The sequence below is a fragment of the Dioscorea cayenensis genome, unplaced genomic scaffold (genome assembly GCF_009730915.1).
Source record: "Dioscorea cayenensis subsp. rotundata cultivar TDr96_F1 unplaced genomic scaffold, TDr96_F1_v2_PseudoChromosome.rev07_lg8_w22 25.fasta BLBR01001667.1, whole genome shotgun sequence".
Classification (NCBI taxonomy): domain Eukaryota; kingdom Viridiplantae; phylum Streptophyta; class Magnoliopsida; order Dioscoreales; family Dioscoreaceae; genus Dioscorea; species Dioscorea cayenensis.
In genome coordinates this window covers 71,505-89,032 of record NW_024088058.1, presented here as the reverse complement: position 1 = coordinate 89,032, position 17,528 = coordinate 71,505, and the positions used below count along the sequence as shown (strand labels likewise).

At 34.2% G+C, this 17,528-nt stretch overlaps 2 protein-coding genes across 2 annotated transcripts; both read right to left on the bottom strand.

The window, feature by feature from the left end:
* Positions 1–4,417: 4,417 nt before the first annotated feature.
* LOC120256848 (FT-interacting protein 4-like) lies at positions 4,418–7,705 on the bottom strand. The gene has a single exon (XM_039264522.1). It carries the CDS (start codon positions 7,587–7,589, stop codon positions 4,731–4,733), a length of 2,859 nt encoding a protein of 952 aa, XP_039120456.1. The 5' UTR covers positions 7,590–7,705; the 3' UTR covers positions 4,418–4,730.
* Positions 7,706–11,470: 3,765 nt separating this feature from the next.
* LOC120256844 (transmembrane 9 superfamily member 1-like) lies at positions 11,471–17,040 on the bottom strand. The gene is made up of 12 exons (XM_039264519.1): positions 16,852–17,040; positions 14,655–14,847; positions 14,430–14,534; positions 14,302–14,319; positions 14,114–14,202; positions 13,879–14,031; positions 13,609–13,743; positions 13,304–13,470; positions 13,070–13,164; positions 12,453–12,826; positions 12,059–12,332; positions 11,471–11,977 (listed from the first exon to the last, which is right to left on the bottom strand). Exons 1-12 carry the CDS (start codon positions 16,942–16,944, stop codon positions 11,910–11,912), a joined length of 1,764 nt encoding a protein of 587 aa, XP_039120453.1. The 5' UTR covers positions 16,945–17,040; the 3' UTR covers positions 11,471–11,909.
* Between the last annotated feature and the right edge of the window lie 488 nt (positions 17,041–17,528).

Here is a 17,528-nt window from a genome sequence, read left to right as displayed (position 1 = left end):
ATCTTATTTATCTGGGTGGTTGTCTAAAAAAAGGTTATGAATTTAGAAAATCAGTTGTCCATAAGATTCAAGATGCTTTTTGTGTTTTCCTTTAAACAAATGTTTGTCCATATCATTTGAGGTGGTTCTTATTTTACAGTATATAAAGGTTGAGGATATATCAGAAAAGATTAAAACTTAATGTTTCTTTTCTAACACATCATATTATATTGAGATATTTTTTAAATTATATTTTGGGTGATTTGTGATATTATATGAGTTACTTTGTTTAATTTGTTAGAGTATGTACGGTGGTATACACACTTCTTATAATGTGAAAAATTACAGAAGATTTTTTTTTTCACCAAAAATTTTCAGTTTATCTATTAATAATAAATATATAAAGCAAAGAACTTATTGAGAGCATAAATCGAAATTACCATTTTTTATAAACTTATATATAACATGAACTAATTTTTTTATTTTCATATCTATTTTTTATTAAAAAAATTAACTTATCAAATTTATATTACATAAAATTATTAATATAAAGCATCATTATCATAGGAGAACAGTTATTAATAAAGTATTTGATTTCTCTCCTATTCCATTCCTTTCTATTGTACTGTTGAAGTTTAAATAAAAAATACTTTAAGAGAGGGTTACAATTAACTTAATTAAATAATACATAAAGGTCTAACGTGAGCATCAATAGCATTGCAAGTGATCATCATTTATTGCATGATTAAAGTTATATCGATCAACATTTCCAATTATCTTATTAATTAAAAAAAAAACAATTAGTTGCAGATGTATAAACTAGAGAGTACCACTTCCCATTTGCTAATATATCTACATCTATAATATTTTACTTTAATTTTTTTGGACAAAGCGATAAGTGCCATTATCCCTTCATTTCATAAAAATTAGAAACGTACACAAAAATCAGAGATTTATCATCAAGTTTATGCACACTCACCGGGAGATACAAAAATCAGATGGCAAGCTCGAACTCACACTAAAGGACCCATTACTATCAATCTTTTTAATAAAATTTCAATTCAAAACTTTTTAAATTTTTTATATTTATTTTTCTATAATTGAATCTTACTGTTAAGTTATAAGCCTTTTAATATCTATATTAAATTAGTACTAATTTATAAAAAAATATATTTTTTGTTTTTCAGATATAACTTTAAATAGTGTATATAATTAAAATTTTTACAACTGAACTTCAAGTGCTTTCAATGACCAAGCACTTCAAGATCACAGCTGCCACAACAAAAGCTTTACTGCATGGGATGAAGCTGTATCATTTTATATTATGTAAATAAATTTTAATTCCAGAGAAAATATTATTTAAAAACTCCTGTCCGTCTGCTATAGCTCATGTCAGGTTTCTGTTCTTCATAAAGAAATTAAAACGACAAAACAGTGTAATAATGTAACAGTCACAGCTTGATCAACAAGTAGAAATCCACTTTGAAAACATCATGAACTTTAGACAGTCTTAGTAACTTATGACAATGAAGAATGCCGTCTTGCTTTGACTCTGACACAACGGCACCAATGGCAACTCTTCGGATGGAAAATGCAAATTATAAACCACTGTTAGTGAAGGGGGTGTGCATACAAGTGATGTGGGTTATGAGCTGCAAATCCAAACTCACACCAGATTCATTACCAATACCATTGTATTTAATGAGACTCAAATTTTGAACAGTTAAATATCAATTTAAATTCATACCAAAAATTCATTACAAGTTTCACTGTATTTAATGGGACTTAAATTCAAAATAATTATATGTCTCACGCTTTTAATTTGTGTGAGATTGATGCTATCTCTTACCCATGTAATTTTAATTATTTTTATAAGATATATAATTTAAAATAAATTATTACTTGATGTATGATGTTAATTTTAATGATATAAATAAATACACCAAATTTTATATATAAATATTTACATCTTTAATATATTATTCGGTTACTATTAAGAAATTAAACATAGATTTTTAAAAAACAAAATAATAACCGCAAGTAATATTCCTAATTAAAATCTTATATGAATATATAGAAGTGGTAGAAGTAAAAGTTTTTAGTACCCAAGTTATATAATCTAAGATGATGGAAACTTATAAAAGATGTCATAAATAAGATAAGAATAAGTTGGGCAAAATGCAAACAAACTTGTAGATTTTTATGTGATTATAATACATTTCTTAATAAAATTGAAAGATAAATTTTATAAAACATATGTCATGTTAGCTATGACATACATGATAAAATATCGGGTGATTAAAAACATATCCAAAGATGAGCATAGCTAAATTGAAAATATATTTTAGTATGAAAGTCAAAGCATTACTAAGAAGCACAATTAAAGAATTAGTTTATTCTAAATAAATTGATAGTAACACATATTATTAACAAGTTAAAGTGGCAGTTAATTGATTAAAATAGTATTCCATAAAATGGATAGATCCTTTCATAAAGGGCTTGTTTGGGTTAGTTTGTAGAAAAAGTGCTTTTGTTTTAATTTATAGAAGCACTTTTTTTTACGAGTGCTTCTTTGAATAAATTAAGTGATTTTCAATATTTTTATGTTTGGATATGTTAATAAAAAAGTACTTTTGTATGTATGAAGTTATTTGGATATGAATTTTCTAAAGGGCTTTTAGAGGTGATAAATTACTAAAATGGACATTCATTTTGTTTTCATTGAGTTACTATTATACATTCAATTAATGATGATGAAGACATTAATGATAATAATAATAATAACTTAATGTGATATTATTATAATTATAATTACAATTATTATTATTATTATTTATTTTTATTTTTATTACTTAATATATCATGATTATAATTATAATCATAATAATTATTATTACTGTTATTATTATTATTACAATTATTAATATTATTAATTAAAATTAGATGTAGGATGTAAGATGGAGAAGAAAGTTAGGAATGAGTGTATTAATTTATGAATTTGTTGAGGGTATAATGGTAATTAGACAACTCTTAAAATAGATTCTCTAAAGTGTTTTTTTTTTAGAAGCACCACTGAGTAGACTTCTCAAAAAAGTCGAAATTCACTTTTTAACAGCTTTTAACTTTTGCTAAAAGTCCCGATACTAAACATGAATTTTTAAAACTCGGAAGTCTTAACTTATAAAAAGCACTTCAGAGCTTAAACAATCCAAACATGGCCAAAAAAAGACTATTTAAATGGAGCATAAAAAAAAAAGAAATATATTTAAAAAATATTTACCATAAGCTTTACATAAAATGGTATGTTTGTTTTTTATTTATCTAGTCATTTAATTTTTGATGAAGCAACATAGAAGGGAAGAATTCATGTATCTGATTCCAAATCATTAAAACTAATAAATTATTTTTGTATAAATATATAAAAGTAGTGTAAAACATGAAAAACAACATCTACTATGAATTGAAGTTGATAACGATGTTACATCTCTTGTGAGCCCAAAAACACAATCTTCTACCATCAGGATTTGATAACAAAATTAAAAAGTATAATAATGTTTTAATTAGATTATTATTAGTAATAGATGTTTTTCATACACATCTTCTTCGGTTGACAGTGTAATAACCACTTAGGACAATCATAATTAAGATAATTGAGATCAAATTCTAACAGTTAAAATTAGTCACACCTTCGAGTGAATTTGAATGACACATTAACAGTGTTGTTAATGTGTACAAGCATGAAAGATAAAGAGTTGTTATTCTCAATCATGGTTAAGACATTACCACGTCCTTTTATACTAAGATGTTTCGTCCTTTTATACTAAGATGTTTTGATACCAATTAACAGGTTAACCATAAGAACATGTCCTGAAATGCACTATCACACAAGTGATATTATTCCCCCATGTATGTATGCTGCATCTAAAAGGTCTTATATAAATCAAGCATTGTAATTATACAAACCAAGGTGGCTCATGGCTGGTTTTATTTTTTAAGTTTGTGTTTGAGTGCTCTGTTTGGATTTGTTTTTGACAAGAGAAACAGACAGCCCGAAGACCCTGCTAAATCATCAAAGATGTGCACAAACCTCGGTGGAGCAAGTGGGACGGGACCCACTCACACATGGGCGCTAGGACCACCCGCACACAACCACCATTCACATCTCCCAAAAATGTGTCCTCAACAAAGAATTGAACTCTCACCACTAGGTGAAGAACTCTATGGGCGACTCATATACCAATAGACCATTTGGTCGTTGGCTCTGTTTGGATTTGTTAATTGCCTCTTCTGTTGGCTCTTTCTCTCTTTTGAGTTCAGAGCTGTAGTATTTTTTTTTTTTGTCTTTATGTGTTTCCTTGCTCCTTTTTAATAAACAGCTACCTTGTGCAGTTCTTTTTCTGAAAATGTATATATATATATTGTTCTTCCCAGAATTGAATTATAGCTTTCCCTTACCTCATCCCTTATTGTATAGCAAAATCCACACCACTGACCAAATCCATGGCATAATACAAAGACACTGTTTTTCCAGAAAATTCAGGGTTTTCTATAGTTTGCAATTCCATTCATATCATGGATTTATCAAGTGGAATAGACTCAGAAGAAACTCTACTCAATCAACTCTCCAAAAACTCCAGAATCACACACCCACACACCCCACCATACTATTCCCAAATACACATGCATCATCTATCAAAACTTGAATACTTATAATGCAGATTGACTATAAACAAGTAGTAATTTCATATAGCTCAGAGAAGCATATCAGACTTGGCTGGCAATCTCCTGTAGAAATTGAAAGGCACTGAAGGCATTTTGGTCCTAAACTTGGGGTGACGCAATAGATACAACCCTGCAAGCATTGCAACAATCTGAAATGGTGCCACATAGAGGAACAAAGCACAAGCCAATGCAACCATTATGAATATCCCTGTTGCTCTTGGATCTCGCCAACTTAACAATGCTTGTGCCCTCTCACCCTGTGTAGCCATATCCCCCACCACTGTCTGCACCCTTCCGGCAACACTCCTCAACCTATCATACCTTGCTCGAACTATATCGGGATTTCTACTGGTCGGAAATGTATCGAACTCTTCGTCTAGCTCATCCAGGTTTGTCCATTCAGCGTGCGAGAGCTTTGTGTCCATGTGAGGCGGGTGGCGTGGCCTGTATCGATAATTCCAAATGCCGATCATGAATAAGTAGAGAAAGATGGTTGGGAGTATCAGCTCCGGATAGCAAACAAGTATCAAGAACAATATATGAACAAGAATTGTCGTCATGGGGTTCTTCCAATACCGAAGGGCATCAAACCACTTGCCAATTGCCGCAAAACCAGAGAGCAAAGATGTTATCCTATAGAAATTTGCCTTGCTTCTCCTCAAACTCCACATATGAGAATCAACATCAAGCATGTACTCAACAGACTCTCTTTGCAACGGTGGCTCTGCTCTAGCTAGTCTTGCCGCGACAATTTGCATAGCATTGTGCCGGAGATAGTCTGCTTGAAGAACCGGTATCGGTTGGAGGTAATGCATCTTAGGAAGCAAAGGTTTCGAATAGAGAGTCACCATGTTCACCCAAGCAGTGCAAGTGAAGCGCACGGCCATGTGAAGTTCTCCAGTCTTCTTAAGGCCAGAGGGTTGGAGGACGAGCAGGGGATAGTAATGTGTGTAAATTCGGTCAGTTTCCAAGGTGGAAAGACGAATTCTAACTTTGCCAATCCTTTGATCCTTAGCATTGTTGCTACCATGAACATGGCAATTGTCGAACACCGCAACGGTGATGACCGTGCACGGGTCGAACACTTCCCAAGTGTACTGCTCATTCCAGCGCGGTGCAAGCGAGTTGAGGATTGTGCGAGTGCGAACCCATTTGGGGCCGTACTTAACGACACAATATGCATCAGTGAGAAGCTCATCTTTGGATTTCATTGGCATGAGGTTCTTGGCACTGAGAATGCCTAGCTCTAACATGCCAATGCTGGGTTTTCTCAAGAACCTTGAAGAAGGTTGAAGATCACTGCTGTAATGTGTTGATTCATCAAGCACATGATACCCGATGTCGAGAGATAGCCGGAGATGAATCTTGCTGGAAAATTTAGTTTCTTTTTCAGCATCACCTGATGATGATTTAACAAGATTGAACCATTTAGTGTCCACGAGCTTATCAGTACGCGGAGCAGCCGCATGCACAGGCAGAACAAGGCGGCCGAGTGGCTCATCCTTGTTCGGGCCAACATGGTCTTCGACCGTGAACACAATCGGTTCATCAAACGGCTCGGCAACAACAAACAAGAACTCCTCGTTCCAGGCCGGGTTGAGTGAGCGCCCGGTCGAGGCCGGCCGAGTGCGGCGAAGCTGGTTACCGAGCTGAATTCTCAAACAAACATCAGGAACACGACCCTTATCAAAAGGCACCAAGTCTTGAGCCTCAATGGCTAAAACACGAAGGTAATAGAGCTTGGGCGAGAAGTACACTTTGGAGCGCGTGTGCGCAAGGCCATCCAAACTAATAGAGTGTGCATCCGAGTGCCAAGCATCAGGGAAAGCTTCATCAGCCTGAGTACCCATCCAAACAGCAAGCATAATCTCACCTCTGTTCCTCTTATGATCCCCAGCTCTATCCTCCAACCTATACCACTGTGGCGCCAATGGACTATCCGGCGGCACACGCATTGGAACTTCATTGAGATCAAACACAACTCTCCCAACAAAGTCATCCTTCCCAACATCCTTATCCTTAACCAAAACCTCAACTTTATCAGCTTGAAGTCTCTCTTTAGAGAAAGCAAACACTTGATGCCACACAGGACTCTGGTTCTTCTCAATATGTTTAGTAATGCCTTTATAGTTTCCAAGCTTCACTTCAACATAAGGGTCAAGACTCCCAGTAATATCCATGGCCGGGAGATCACGCGCCTTCACTACATTCACGTAGAGGTAATGCATCTGTTCAACAAGATCATACGTGCTTGCTATCTTATCCCGGCCGTGGTACCCAAGTCTAGCAGCGAGTGGTGGTCGTGTCTCAACGAGACCGAACTCGGCCTGTGGCCGAGCCATGGGTGCTTGCATTCGCATCACTGTGACTCCATGTTGTTCTACTTGCTTGCCATTGCCATGTTGACGTTGCTCTTCTCTCCCAACTGAATAGAAAACTCTCTGTTCCTTCACCTTTGGAGCTCCACCATCTCCTTCTTCAAATTTAGTTTCATGATCAGCTGCAAGAACGTAGAGACGGAGAGCAATGTCGCCGCGGATGTGAGAGAAAAGGCCGCGCTTTTCGAGTGGGTAGCGGAGGACAGGAGCGTTGGTGGAGGAGAGGGAGGGGGAGATGGAGCTTGCGGAGATGCGGACACGGCCTAAGAAGTAGTCGCGGTGGTGGCCGTGGTGGTGGACGGAGACGTCGATGGAGTGGTTGGAGAGGTTGGAAGGGTCGGAGATGTTGAAGAGAAGGGTCTCTTGCCAAGATGGGTTGAGGTTTTTGGGGATGGTTTGAGTGCGGTGGTGCTGGTTATCGAAGTATACTTCGACGAAGGGGCTTGATGAGCCGTGCTTGTCTTTGGGCATGAGATCACTTGCTTCTATTACATTCACAGCTAGCTTCATTCTCTTCTCTTGATTTCTTGTTTTCTTTTTTCTTTTTTTTCTTTTTTTATTATTATTTTTTAATTTCTTTGTGTTTTTTTTGGGTTTGATTGCAGGGATGGGGTGGAGGGTGGAGGGTGGAGGGTGGGAGGGAAAGGAGAAGTGCAAAGGAGAAGGGAAGGTGGATAGTGGCTAATTTGAATATGGGACTATGTTTTAATGATTTTGATATTTTAGATTCGAAGAATGATTACGGTGGTTTATGCTTGTTAATTAGGAATAAGGGAGTGTTTTTTTTAGATTCTATAATTATTTATATAAAAAATCACTGGTTAGTCTAATAGTAGTCATCTAAGTAGATAGGTAAAGACACGTGGTCAAAATTTTGTACCAAAGTACTGTTATAATACTGTAGTGATATTATAAAAGTATTATTTATAGTATTATAGTAGTATGGTTCTGGGCACCAGTATTATTTATGGTATTATTTTAAATAAATTTTGTGAGTTTTTTTTTTGGAAGGTATTATATTTTTCCTCTTCAGTATTATATGGCACTGAAATTTATTAGTTTGATTTGGTATCTAAAAATTTTCTAAGAGTAAATATAGCAATAGTTTCATTGCCTCATATTTATTCAAGTTAATAAATTCTTAAATTGTTAATAAATTAATATAATTAATACATCATTGTTCTTGCGTGCTCCTTAATAATAACCCTTCCAATGAGACGGTTGTCTTTGTAAAAAAAAATAATAATAATAAAATTATCAATACCTTTGATCAAATGTTTCTTTCATATATATCATCATAAAATCCTGATTTTATGGATATACTAGTGTCATGTGAGTCTGGACACACTTATTCGAATATTGATTAAAGAAAGAGAAGGGACCAAAACCAAACATATTCTTATAATTGACTAGACGCAATGAATAAATATATTTTGAAAAAGAATTATGTCCATGAAAATGTGAATGATGCTTATATGAATAAATATATTTTTATAACATATTATTTTGTAAATTATTAAAAAAATTATATAACCTAAAGGTGTATATAGTGTTTCAATTATCTAAAATATAAATACTTGGACCTTATATAAGAAAGGTACCAAGTGTTTCGATTTTTCTCTATTTATCATTATTTATTAATAGTATGTATTTATATATAATTTCAAAATTTTAAAGATATATACAACATAAAATGTCTTTAAATAAATTCATAAATTTGGGTTTGTTACAATTTTTTTTGTAAATAATATGGACAAACTACTCCACACACACAACCTATTTTATTATTAGATTTTGACTGTGTATTAAGAGGCATGAAAATCAAGTGTCTGATTTACTGTTAGACTTTTGTCACTGTTAAAATTTATTACAAATTCTTGGCTAAATTTTAACTTTAAAAGTAAGGGACACTACTAAAAATGAATGACCCTTAAGTATACTGGTACCAACAAAGAAAAAGGGTCTTTCTTTTACAAGATGAGAGTAGGTATAGTATGTCCTATTTGATTATTTCATACCATGCTATAAATACAAATTAATGGAGACAAGAAAAAATATGCACAGAAGATGGAATTAAAGAAAGTTTGGTGGGATGTGAGAATTCAGAGGGACATAAGTCACAGTCAAGGGCTTCTTTTGAGACTTTTGATTAAAGTATGAAGAATATACAGTGTAGAGTGTGGGGGTGGGGTATCAAAGAAAAAGCCTGAAAGAGAAAGATATTCTTTCTAGCTAGATCATCAATAAGCTTTCTCATGGCTGTCTTTCATTACCCAATTACCATGCATGATGGAAAGAGATAATAGAAAAAAGTAGACATAGTGCTCATTTTGATGTTTTTCTGGTTTGCTTTCTTGCATTCTATCTTATCCTTTTGGATAGATGTGCATACATCATCTTCTCATTCTTTTCAATAATGGTTTTGGTTTTTGAAAAACTTTTTTAAATAAAATGAATAAATGACATAGAATATGTGATAAGATGGCAACTACAAATAGAAGGAATTAAAATAAGTGCAGAGGATATGAATAATTATAAACTTGAGTTACTTAAATCAACTAAAGATGAATGAGTGACTCAATAATTAAAGGAGGGGAGTAGGAAGAGTGGGACATGGTTATCAAGAAATAATTATTTAAAGAGATTATTCATTTATGATAACTCTATTATATTTGAGTCTTGGAGTCTTCAGTCACATTCATGGTTAGAGAAAATGTTCTCACAGAAAAAAAAAATAAATATATATATATATATATATAAAATATCAGGACTGTGTTTGACAGTACGTCTCATAATCTTTCAACTTTTAATTTGTTAAATTTACTGTTCTCTCATTTTACTAGTACTTTTGCACATGAAAATAAAGTTTCACAGCTTCACCAATGTTATACTAAAGAATATATCGATCAAATCAAGCTTTAACTAAAACACAAACAAGGACATCTAAGACACATTAGAAGTAATGAAATAGATAATTGTTATCTCTTTCAACATACATATAAAAAACAACACTACACTATCAATAATTTCAGTCTATTAATATTGGATCCCCTATATATTTATGTGCTTTCATCGAGAATCTGATTTGAAATCTCATCGTAAAATGCGATAACATAAGTGAGTTAACATAAGTGAGTTAAGATATTACTTTTTTGAATGTGTACGTCTTTAACATGACTTTTCTATTTTATTAAAAAAAACACTTCATAGTTTGAAAAAGAAAAACAAAACAACAACTAGACTGAGGCATCTTACTCACTTTAGCTCAAATAAAAACATCAATTTTTTTTTTTTTTGGCAAAAACTATTACAAAAAAGTCACTTTGGTATAAAATAATAATAATAATAATAATAAAACAACTTTCAGGGTGTCTCACGCTCACAGAAATGAATATCTTCACTTTGAGTGACCATCCCTTCATTGTGGTGTGGACCAATAATGATACAAGACAATGGATACTAAAAGAGTATGAGAATCCAAATGGGGCCATTAAGACTATGTTGTGCTGTTCTTCCGGGGTACCCTTATTAGTTGCATATTTTGAGCAAGCTTTTGACTTAGTTTATGAATTCTCATGAGCGTTGGTCGGTTGGAGTCCTTGTTTGTTAGCTGGGACTCACATGTGCCAGCTTTTCCATACTCTTCCTTCCAGTCATGGTCCATGGAGACTTCTTTAAGTACTTTCCTATTAGATTCGCCACTGGATTTTATTGATATTCACTGTCCTAAAGAAAAAAAAAACAATAAAAAAAGAAAACTGATTAACATCTCCAGACATTCCCAGATCTTGACTACATAAATGTGTCACTTTTTCCTTAAATATATATATATATATATATGCAATGCATGATCACCATAAACTATTCAAATCAAACCACCATCTTAGGAATTCATAAAACCAACTTTCTTTTGATGATGAATAGCAGTGCTGCAAACATGGAAATAACATTTCAGCTCTGGTTCCATAAGTTATGGATGTAAATTATACACTACTATTTTCAAGCTACTTGAGCTCAATAGAGAAATAATTCAGTAGAGTAGCCGCAAACTCAATCAAGTAGTTGTATTTGTTTGTATGTATATGCAATGTATTACTTTGATTTAAAATAATTTCATATATTATTAAATTCAAGGTCAAACCAAGCATAGAAGTATCTATGATTAAATCAGATTTTTTAACCTTTATCGAGCTTAATTAGGCTAACTAGAGTAGCTTGATTTACGTATTAAATCGAGTCAAGCTCAAACTAGAAAAACAAAATACAGATCGAGTTCGAGTCAAACATTGGGCAGTGTATTTTCAATCGAGCTCAAGCTGGAATACCCTGTTACTCAACTCGAACTCGATCGATTACACCCTTACCACCACCAGCATGAAAACCAACAGCACTAGTAAAGAAAACATATTTGGCATTCAAATTGTGAAAGTAACTGAAGAAGTTGGTGTTAACAAATGATGAGGGAAACAAAGTTGCAGCAATGATACATCTGAATGAATCCATTTGTGGGGGGTGTGAATGGACTTCAAGGCCCAGTGTCCACCCAAGTAAAACGATACAAGATGGTTAATCATTCTTTCTATAGATAATAGCCTATACCTGCACTAGAGTAGAGATATTATGGCTTCAAACCGAAGCCGGAAAATCCAAAACCTTCAGGTCTAGCAACAAGGAAACAAAAGCGAGAAAGACAAGAATAATGGAAATACGGCCACTCCCCACATGATCTTCTCCGCGGCAACGTGAAGATACATCAGAAATTTACCACCATTCATGCTGAAATACTGGTCTCTGACAAATTATAACGTGCATTGAATCTAGTCTTGAGCTTTAGTCACATTTGATGTTTCTGTAAATTCTTCTCACGAACAAGGTTGAGCCTAGATAGCCAACGGCACCTGCATTTTGTACCATGACCCATCAGATTAGTATAGATTAGGGAGAAGTGCAAATAACAAATACCGAAATGAAGAACTCACCACAAAGAATGCCCAAACCCAGACAAAACATCAAGGTGTAGCCAAAGTAGAAACTGGTCTGGAAAAATCCAGACATCTTTGTCTTCAGATAGAAGTAGTATATGGAATACAGGAACACGTAGAGAGCTGTTGAAGCGGCAGAGAAAAATGAAGTCCATTGCCAATGGTAGTTCTCCGCATTTAACAAGAAATAAGTGCCAACGATGGTCACACAGATGGTGACGATTATGAGGATCAGAAAAACCAGTAACATAAAGCCATAGACATAATACACCTGCAGACAAAATGAAATGCAGATTTTCATGCACATCAAACTACTATAAACTATGATGTTTCCTCTCTTAACAGGCTTTGACCAAGCCAAAAAAATTTGTAGTTTTGAAGATGAATTTACCTTGTAATTCCAGAAGGATGTGAAAACAAAGTACATTTCAATAAAAATGCTGCCGAAGGGGAGCAAACCTCCCATGAGTGAAACAATCGACGGTGTAAGGTACCATTTCTTCTCAGGGATAGGTCGAGGGATAGTCTTCACACGGCATGGATTATTTGGGGAACCGCTCCAATTCCTGCCCACAACAGTTCCCAAAAGTGCTAGGGGAAATGAGATAAATGCCCAAATGATGAACACAACCACCATAGTCCCAAAAGGAATAGCCGCAAGTGACCGATAGAAGATAGCAATTGTATTGAGTACAAAGCCAATTCCAAAGCACAGAAATGGGAATAATGATGCTGTAAGTATCATCGACTTTATCCAGTTTTTACCTGCAAATAAAATTAGATATGCCAAAAGCACGTGTTCAGTCAAGAATAACCCAAGTCTGAAGGAAAAAGAAAGGAAACTATGGAAGAATGATGTAGCATGGTTTTCAGACAAAATAGCATCCAAGTTTCATAGAGTACAGAGACTTCATCAAAACAGATAGGATGGCAAGACTTCAAGATTTCTTGTCTGTATATTGCAATTCAGTACAAAGGAAAAAGTATGGCAATTCTCATAATTATTACCACCATTCCGTGAATAAAGCCCGCCACTAACATAACCCGAAATGAATGAAGTAAGCGCATAGCAAACTATGAATGTGGTGACAATAGCTCCCCGCCTGAGCAACAAGAGAAATGGGTAAGACCGACGAAATGCAATAATAATCCAGACATGTAAAAGGAACTTCAGTGTTAAAAAACATGGCAGCGCTCTAATGAAAATACGATGACTGGAAAGTAGAAAGGTTTCAGACATACCCAACATACAGCATCCCAATGATTGCCAATAAGATAACAAGGAGAACAAGCATTGCCAGCTGTGCACCAGTTCCCACAACAGCAGAAAGAACCACTAAACTGCGAGGGGGCCGGAAAACATCCCCATGGACAAGCTTCCACCCAGACTCTTCACTGACGTCTCTTTCCTAATAGCGCACAAGAAAATCAATTTAAATTATAGCCCATAAAAATGCAACCAACCCTCCCCAACATTACCAGTGTTAATGTGATGAGGAAACTATAAAGGAATAATCAAATATAGAAATGGGAATTTTAGTAGATACCAAACTCTCCAGATCATCGTCTTCACGAGCATATTTGGCATAATCATTCCTAAGAGTTCGCATCAATATCATGGATACTAGACCAGTGAGGAAAATAACCATCATGAATGAATTGAAAATGGAAAACCAGTGAATCTGCATAAATAAAAATAATTTTAAAAAATAGTCACTCACATTGGATGGAGGCAAATAAAGAGACATGAGTTAAATATTGTAACAATTAAGACAATCTTAACAGCTACAAATTTGAAATGAAAGGGAGAAAGTTACCTGGTGTTCAAAGAAGGGATGATCCAGGTACACCTCAAAACGGCGAGCAAATGACACATTTGTTGAGACCCATTTAACTGAATAAGTCATGTCTACCTTTTTGCCAGCCTCCAGGATCCTAGGACCTTCTTGAGTGAGATTGGCTTGGATAATCTGTGAAAAAATAGAGGAGAGGTAACTGATGTGCAGATTGATTTTCTGAGTTTAACTTGTAGATTCATAGAGGTTCAATCACCTGATCGCCATTGTAGTGGATGAGAATACTCTTGTGAGTAAAAAAGAAACGCTTACTTTCATCATTTTTATCAGTCTCCCCAACAAAACCTATACATCACATATAGATTAGGATCACAAGAAAAGGATAAAAAGACCAGCATGCCAATCAGAAATCAAGAAAACAAGAATGAATTGCTAGGTGCTTACCCCATAAAGGCAAATCGTCTTGATGATTATTTCAATGAAATAAGAAAAAAGAATAGGTAACAGTAAGTATCTTCACAAATAAAGATCACATAAAAGGAGAGAAATGGCATCAATGACATAACACATACCAATGAAGAATTCAAACCAATATGAACTGTCAATAGCATCATTGAACTGCTTCACCTTTGCCTCATCAAGCTCTAGAGTACAAATAGTTCCCTTCGCAACATCCTCTGGCAAAAGCGATTTAAAATCATCCAATCTAGTTTACTTAAGATCATGTTTACTGCCAATCATAATCTAACCTATTGTTTTAGAATATGCAGATCATAGAAATAAAATATAATGCATACTCCCAAATTTTATATCAATGTGGCTGTCAATAAGCTCATTTCCACCAAGAACCTCCCCAAGCCCACCCCACTTATGTGCCGGGTTCTCAGATGGATGGCAAAATGGAAGGCTGTAATAGTTGTATGTCTCCTGAGGATTATTATAAGGACCAACCTTGTTGACCCAGAGAGTAATAGGTTCTTCGCTGCGATACTGGATAAAAAAGGAAATATATATATATATGTTGTAAGTAAAGATACATAGAAATCACCAATATAAATAGAACCAGAACATGGGTGACCTAACACAAAAATGCACAAGCATGTGCGCGCGCACACACACACATGCAAGCACATAGCAAAGTTCCAATAACAAAATCTATTAATAATATAAAAAGTAGAGGTATGAAGCCAGAAGCGACTACCACATGTAACAGTAAAAAGGTTGACATAATTCCAAAAAAATTAAGGTCATATCAAAGAAGCTAGATGCTTTCAAAAAATGGATTTTAAGAGAAAACAACTACAAAACTGAATGATGCCAAACAAGCAGAATACAAGATCAGTATTTATCAAACACTAAATTGATTTTATTGACAACCTAACCCTCGAGTCTAAGTAAAAACTTTTGACTTACAGCTATGTTTACTTTAAAAAGAACAGCATTTATGGGTTTGCACACATCAAATGGATAAGTATGAAGCTACTGATGTCCACCATCTCCTTCCTTATAGACAAAAAGAAAACACTGAGAACTGGTACACAACTCTTCCTATAATAATTACCATAGGCTGCTTTAGTAATACTTTGGAAGTTTTTTAGGATAAACTTAATAAAATTAAACAAGGTTGTTTCGCTTAAAAGACAAGTTCAGAGTTTCTAGTTCCTTTTAAGACTATTTGATATCAAAATTACCACAGTTCAATTAAAGTTGAGGACCACCAAAAACAAGAACACCCTCATTCCAAAAGCTAATCTAATTAACAAGATACATGGTTGGAAGCATCAGGCACCACTTGCATGTCTATAAAATTTTGGAAGGTCACAGGTGAACTGAGAGAAAAGGGAAAACTTTCATAAGCATACATCTAAATGCTTATATTTAAGGTAAAGTTTAATTCATAACTCATTTACTGCCAAAACATGCTCTATCTTTAGTTTGGTGAATTCATACATGCAGCCACTTTCAAACCTGAGTGCAAAACAAAATTTTATTGAGGAGAAACAAAAGAAATTATGATGTCGAGTGTCAAAATTCTACGAAGAGAATGAACTCACTGCAAGGAACATTTTTTGATAAGCATAAACAGATGCAAATTCCACTGTTAAGTAACAAACTCTATGAAACATATGGTAGAAAGATGGGGTTCAGTCAGAAGAGGATAACAATGCGTTGTGGCACCCTACATGACTATAGAGACAGGATATCAAGTAAATTTTGATCAGCTCCGCAAATTGTCATCTTTTTTGGTGGGCCGGCAATCAATGGTTCACCATAGTCTGTTGTTTGAGACATGAAATATACTGGTCTCACTCTTAGGCATCCAAGTGCTTAAACTACTGCCTATGGTGTACTAACTTCAAGCTATATCATATATATATATATATAGTTAGATTGCAATGAGAATTCACATTGTACCTAAATTACATTATTGTTCAAAAACATCCGTACCCAAATGTGCAAGCTCACAATAGAGTATCATTTTTCAAGTGGCAGAAAGCCTTGGCCTTGATATCATGAGCATTTCTCTACTGCTAAACTATTCGCCATTAGACATAACACGCACCAATCCGCACAACTGGGCTTATTCAGAATCTAAACTTCCGTTTGACAAAAGCAGAACTTCAAACTGCCCCAGAAAAAACTTTTTTTTACATGAGAAACTACAATTTCCTGAAAAAGAAATTCCCACAACTCGTTTGCGGCAAGACAACTGAATCACAAAAAACAAAGCTAGATCTCCAATTACCAGCTGGTAAAGACTTGCAAAGAGATAAAGCTTCGCACTTCTTGATATCTAATGTCTCTAAAGAAAACCTAATCCAGATCTAACCTCCTCTGAGATCAATCTAAGAAACACTCCAATGAGAAATAACTAAACACCACTAGATCTGATAAAAAGGAGGATAATTCCAGGAGGAGAACTCGGATCACCAAAATTGTAATCGAATCAAGAACAGAACGTTAGGGTTCGAAGAGGGGGAATCAAGGGCATACCTTGTGATCGGATTCCGAAGCGGTACAAAGGACGGCAAAGAGAAGAAGAGCAAGAGCGAAGACAGGAAGAGATCGAGCGCGAAGGAACATCATCGATGCCAGATCTCGAAGGACGCCGGAGAAATCACAGCGCGCGAAGGTGGATCGCCGACGAGGGTCAAGAGGAACGAAGGAGGAGAGAGAATGGAAAGGATCCCTGATAAATCAACTAGTTCTTCTATAAATATATTTTTATTTTTATTTTTTAATATTAATTTACTAAAAACAAATTATTACTAAATAATAATAATAATAATAATAATAATAATAATAATAATAATGAAATTCTATTTATCATGGACCTTGAAATAATAATAATATACTAATTTGAGATCCTATCTAGAAAAAATATATATAAATTGGAATCTTTGAGCAAAAAAAAAAAAAAATAGAAAACAAGACATTGACAATGTAAGTATACCACCCTTAAATAATTTATTAAATTTACTCCTATTTTTAATTTTTTTTTAATTTTAAATAATAGTGTTGGTGAAATTAGATATTAATAAAAATTCTGTCTTTTAAATTACAGCTTATATAATAATCGGTATGATGGGTAAATAATTCTAATTGATAATACTTTTTAATAAAAACTCTAATAAATTGAAAAACATATGATTAAAAAAGAACATGTAATT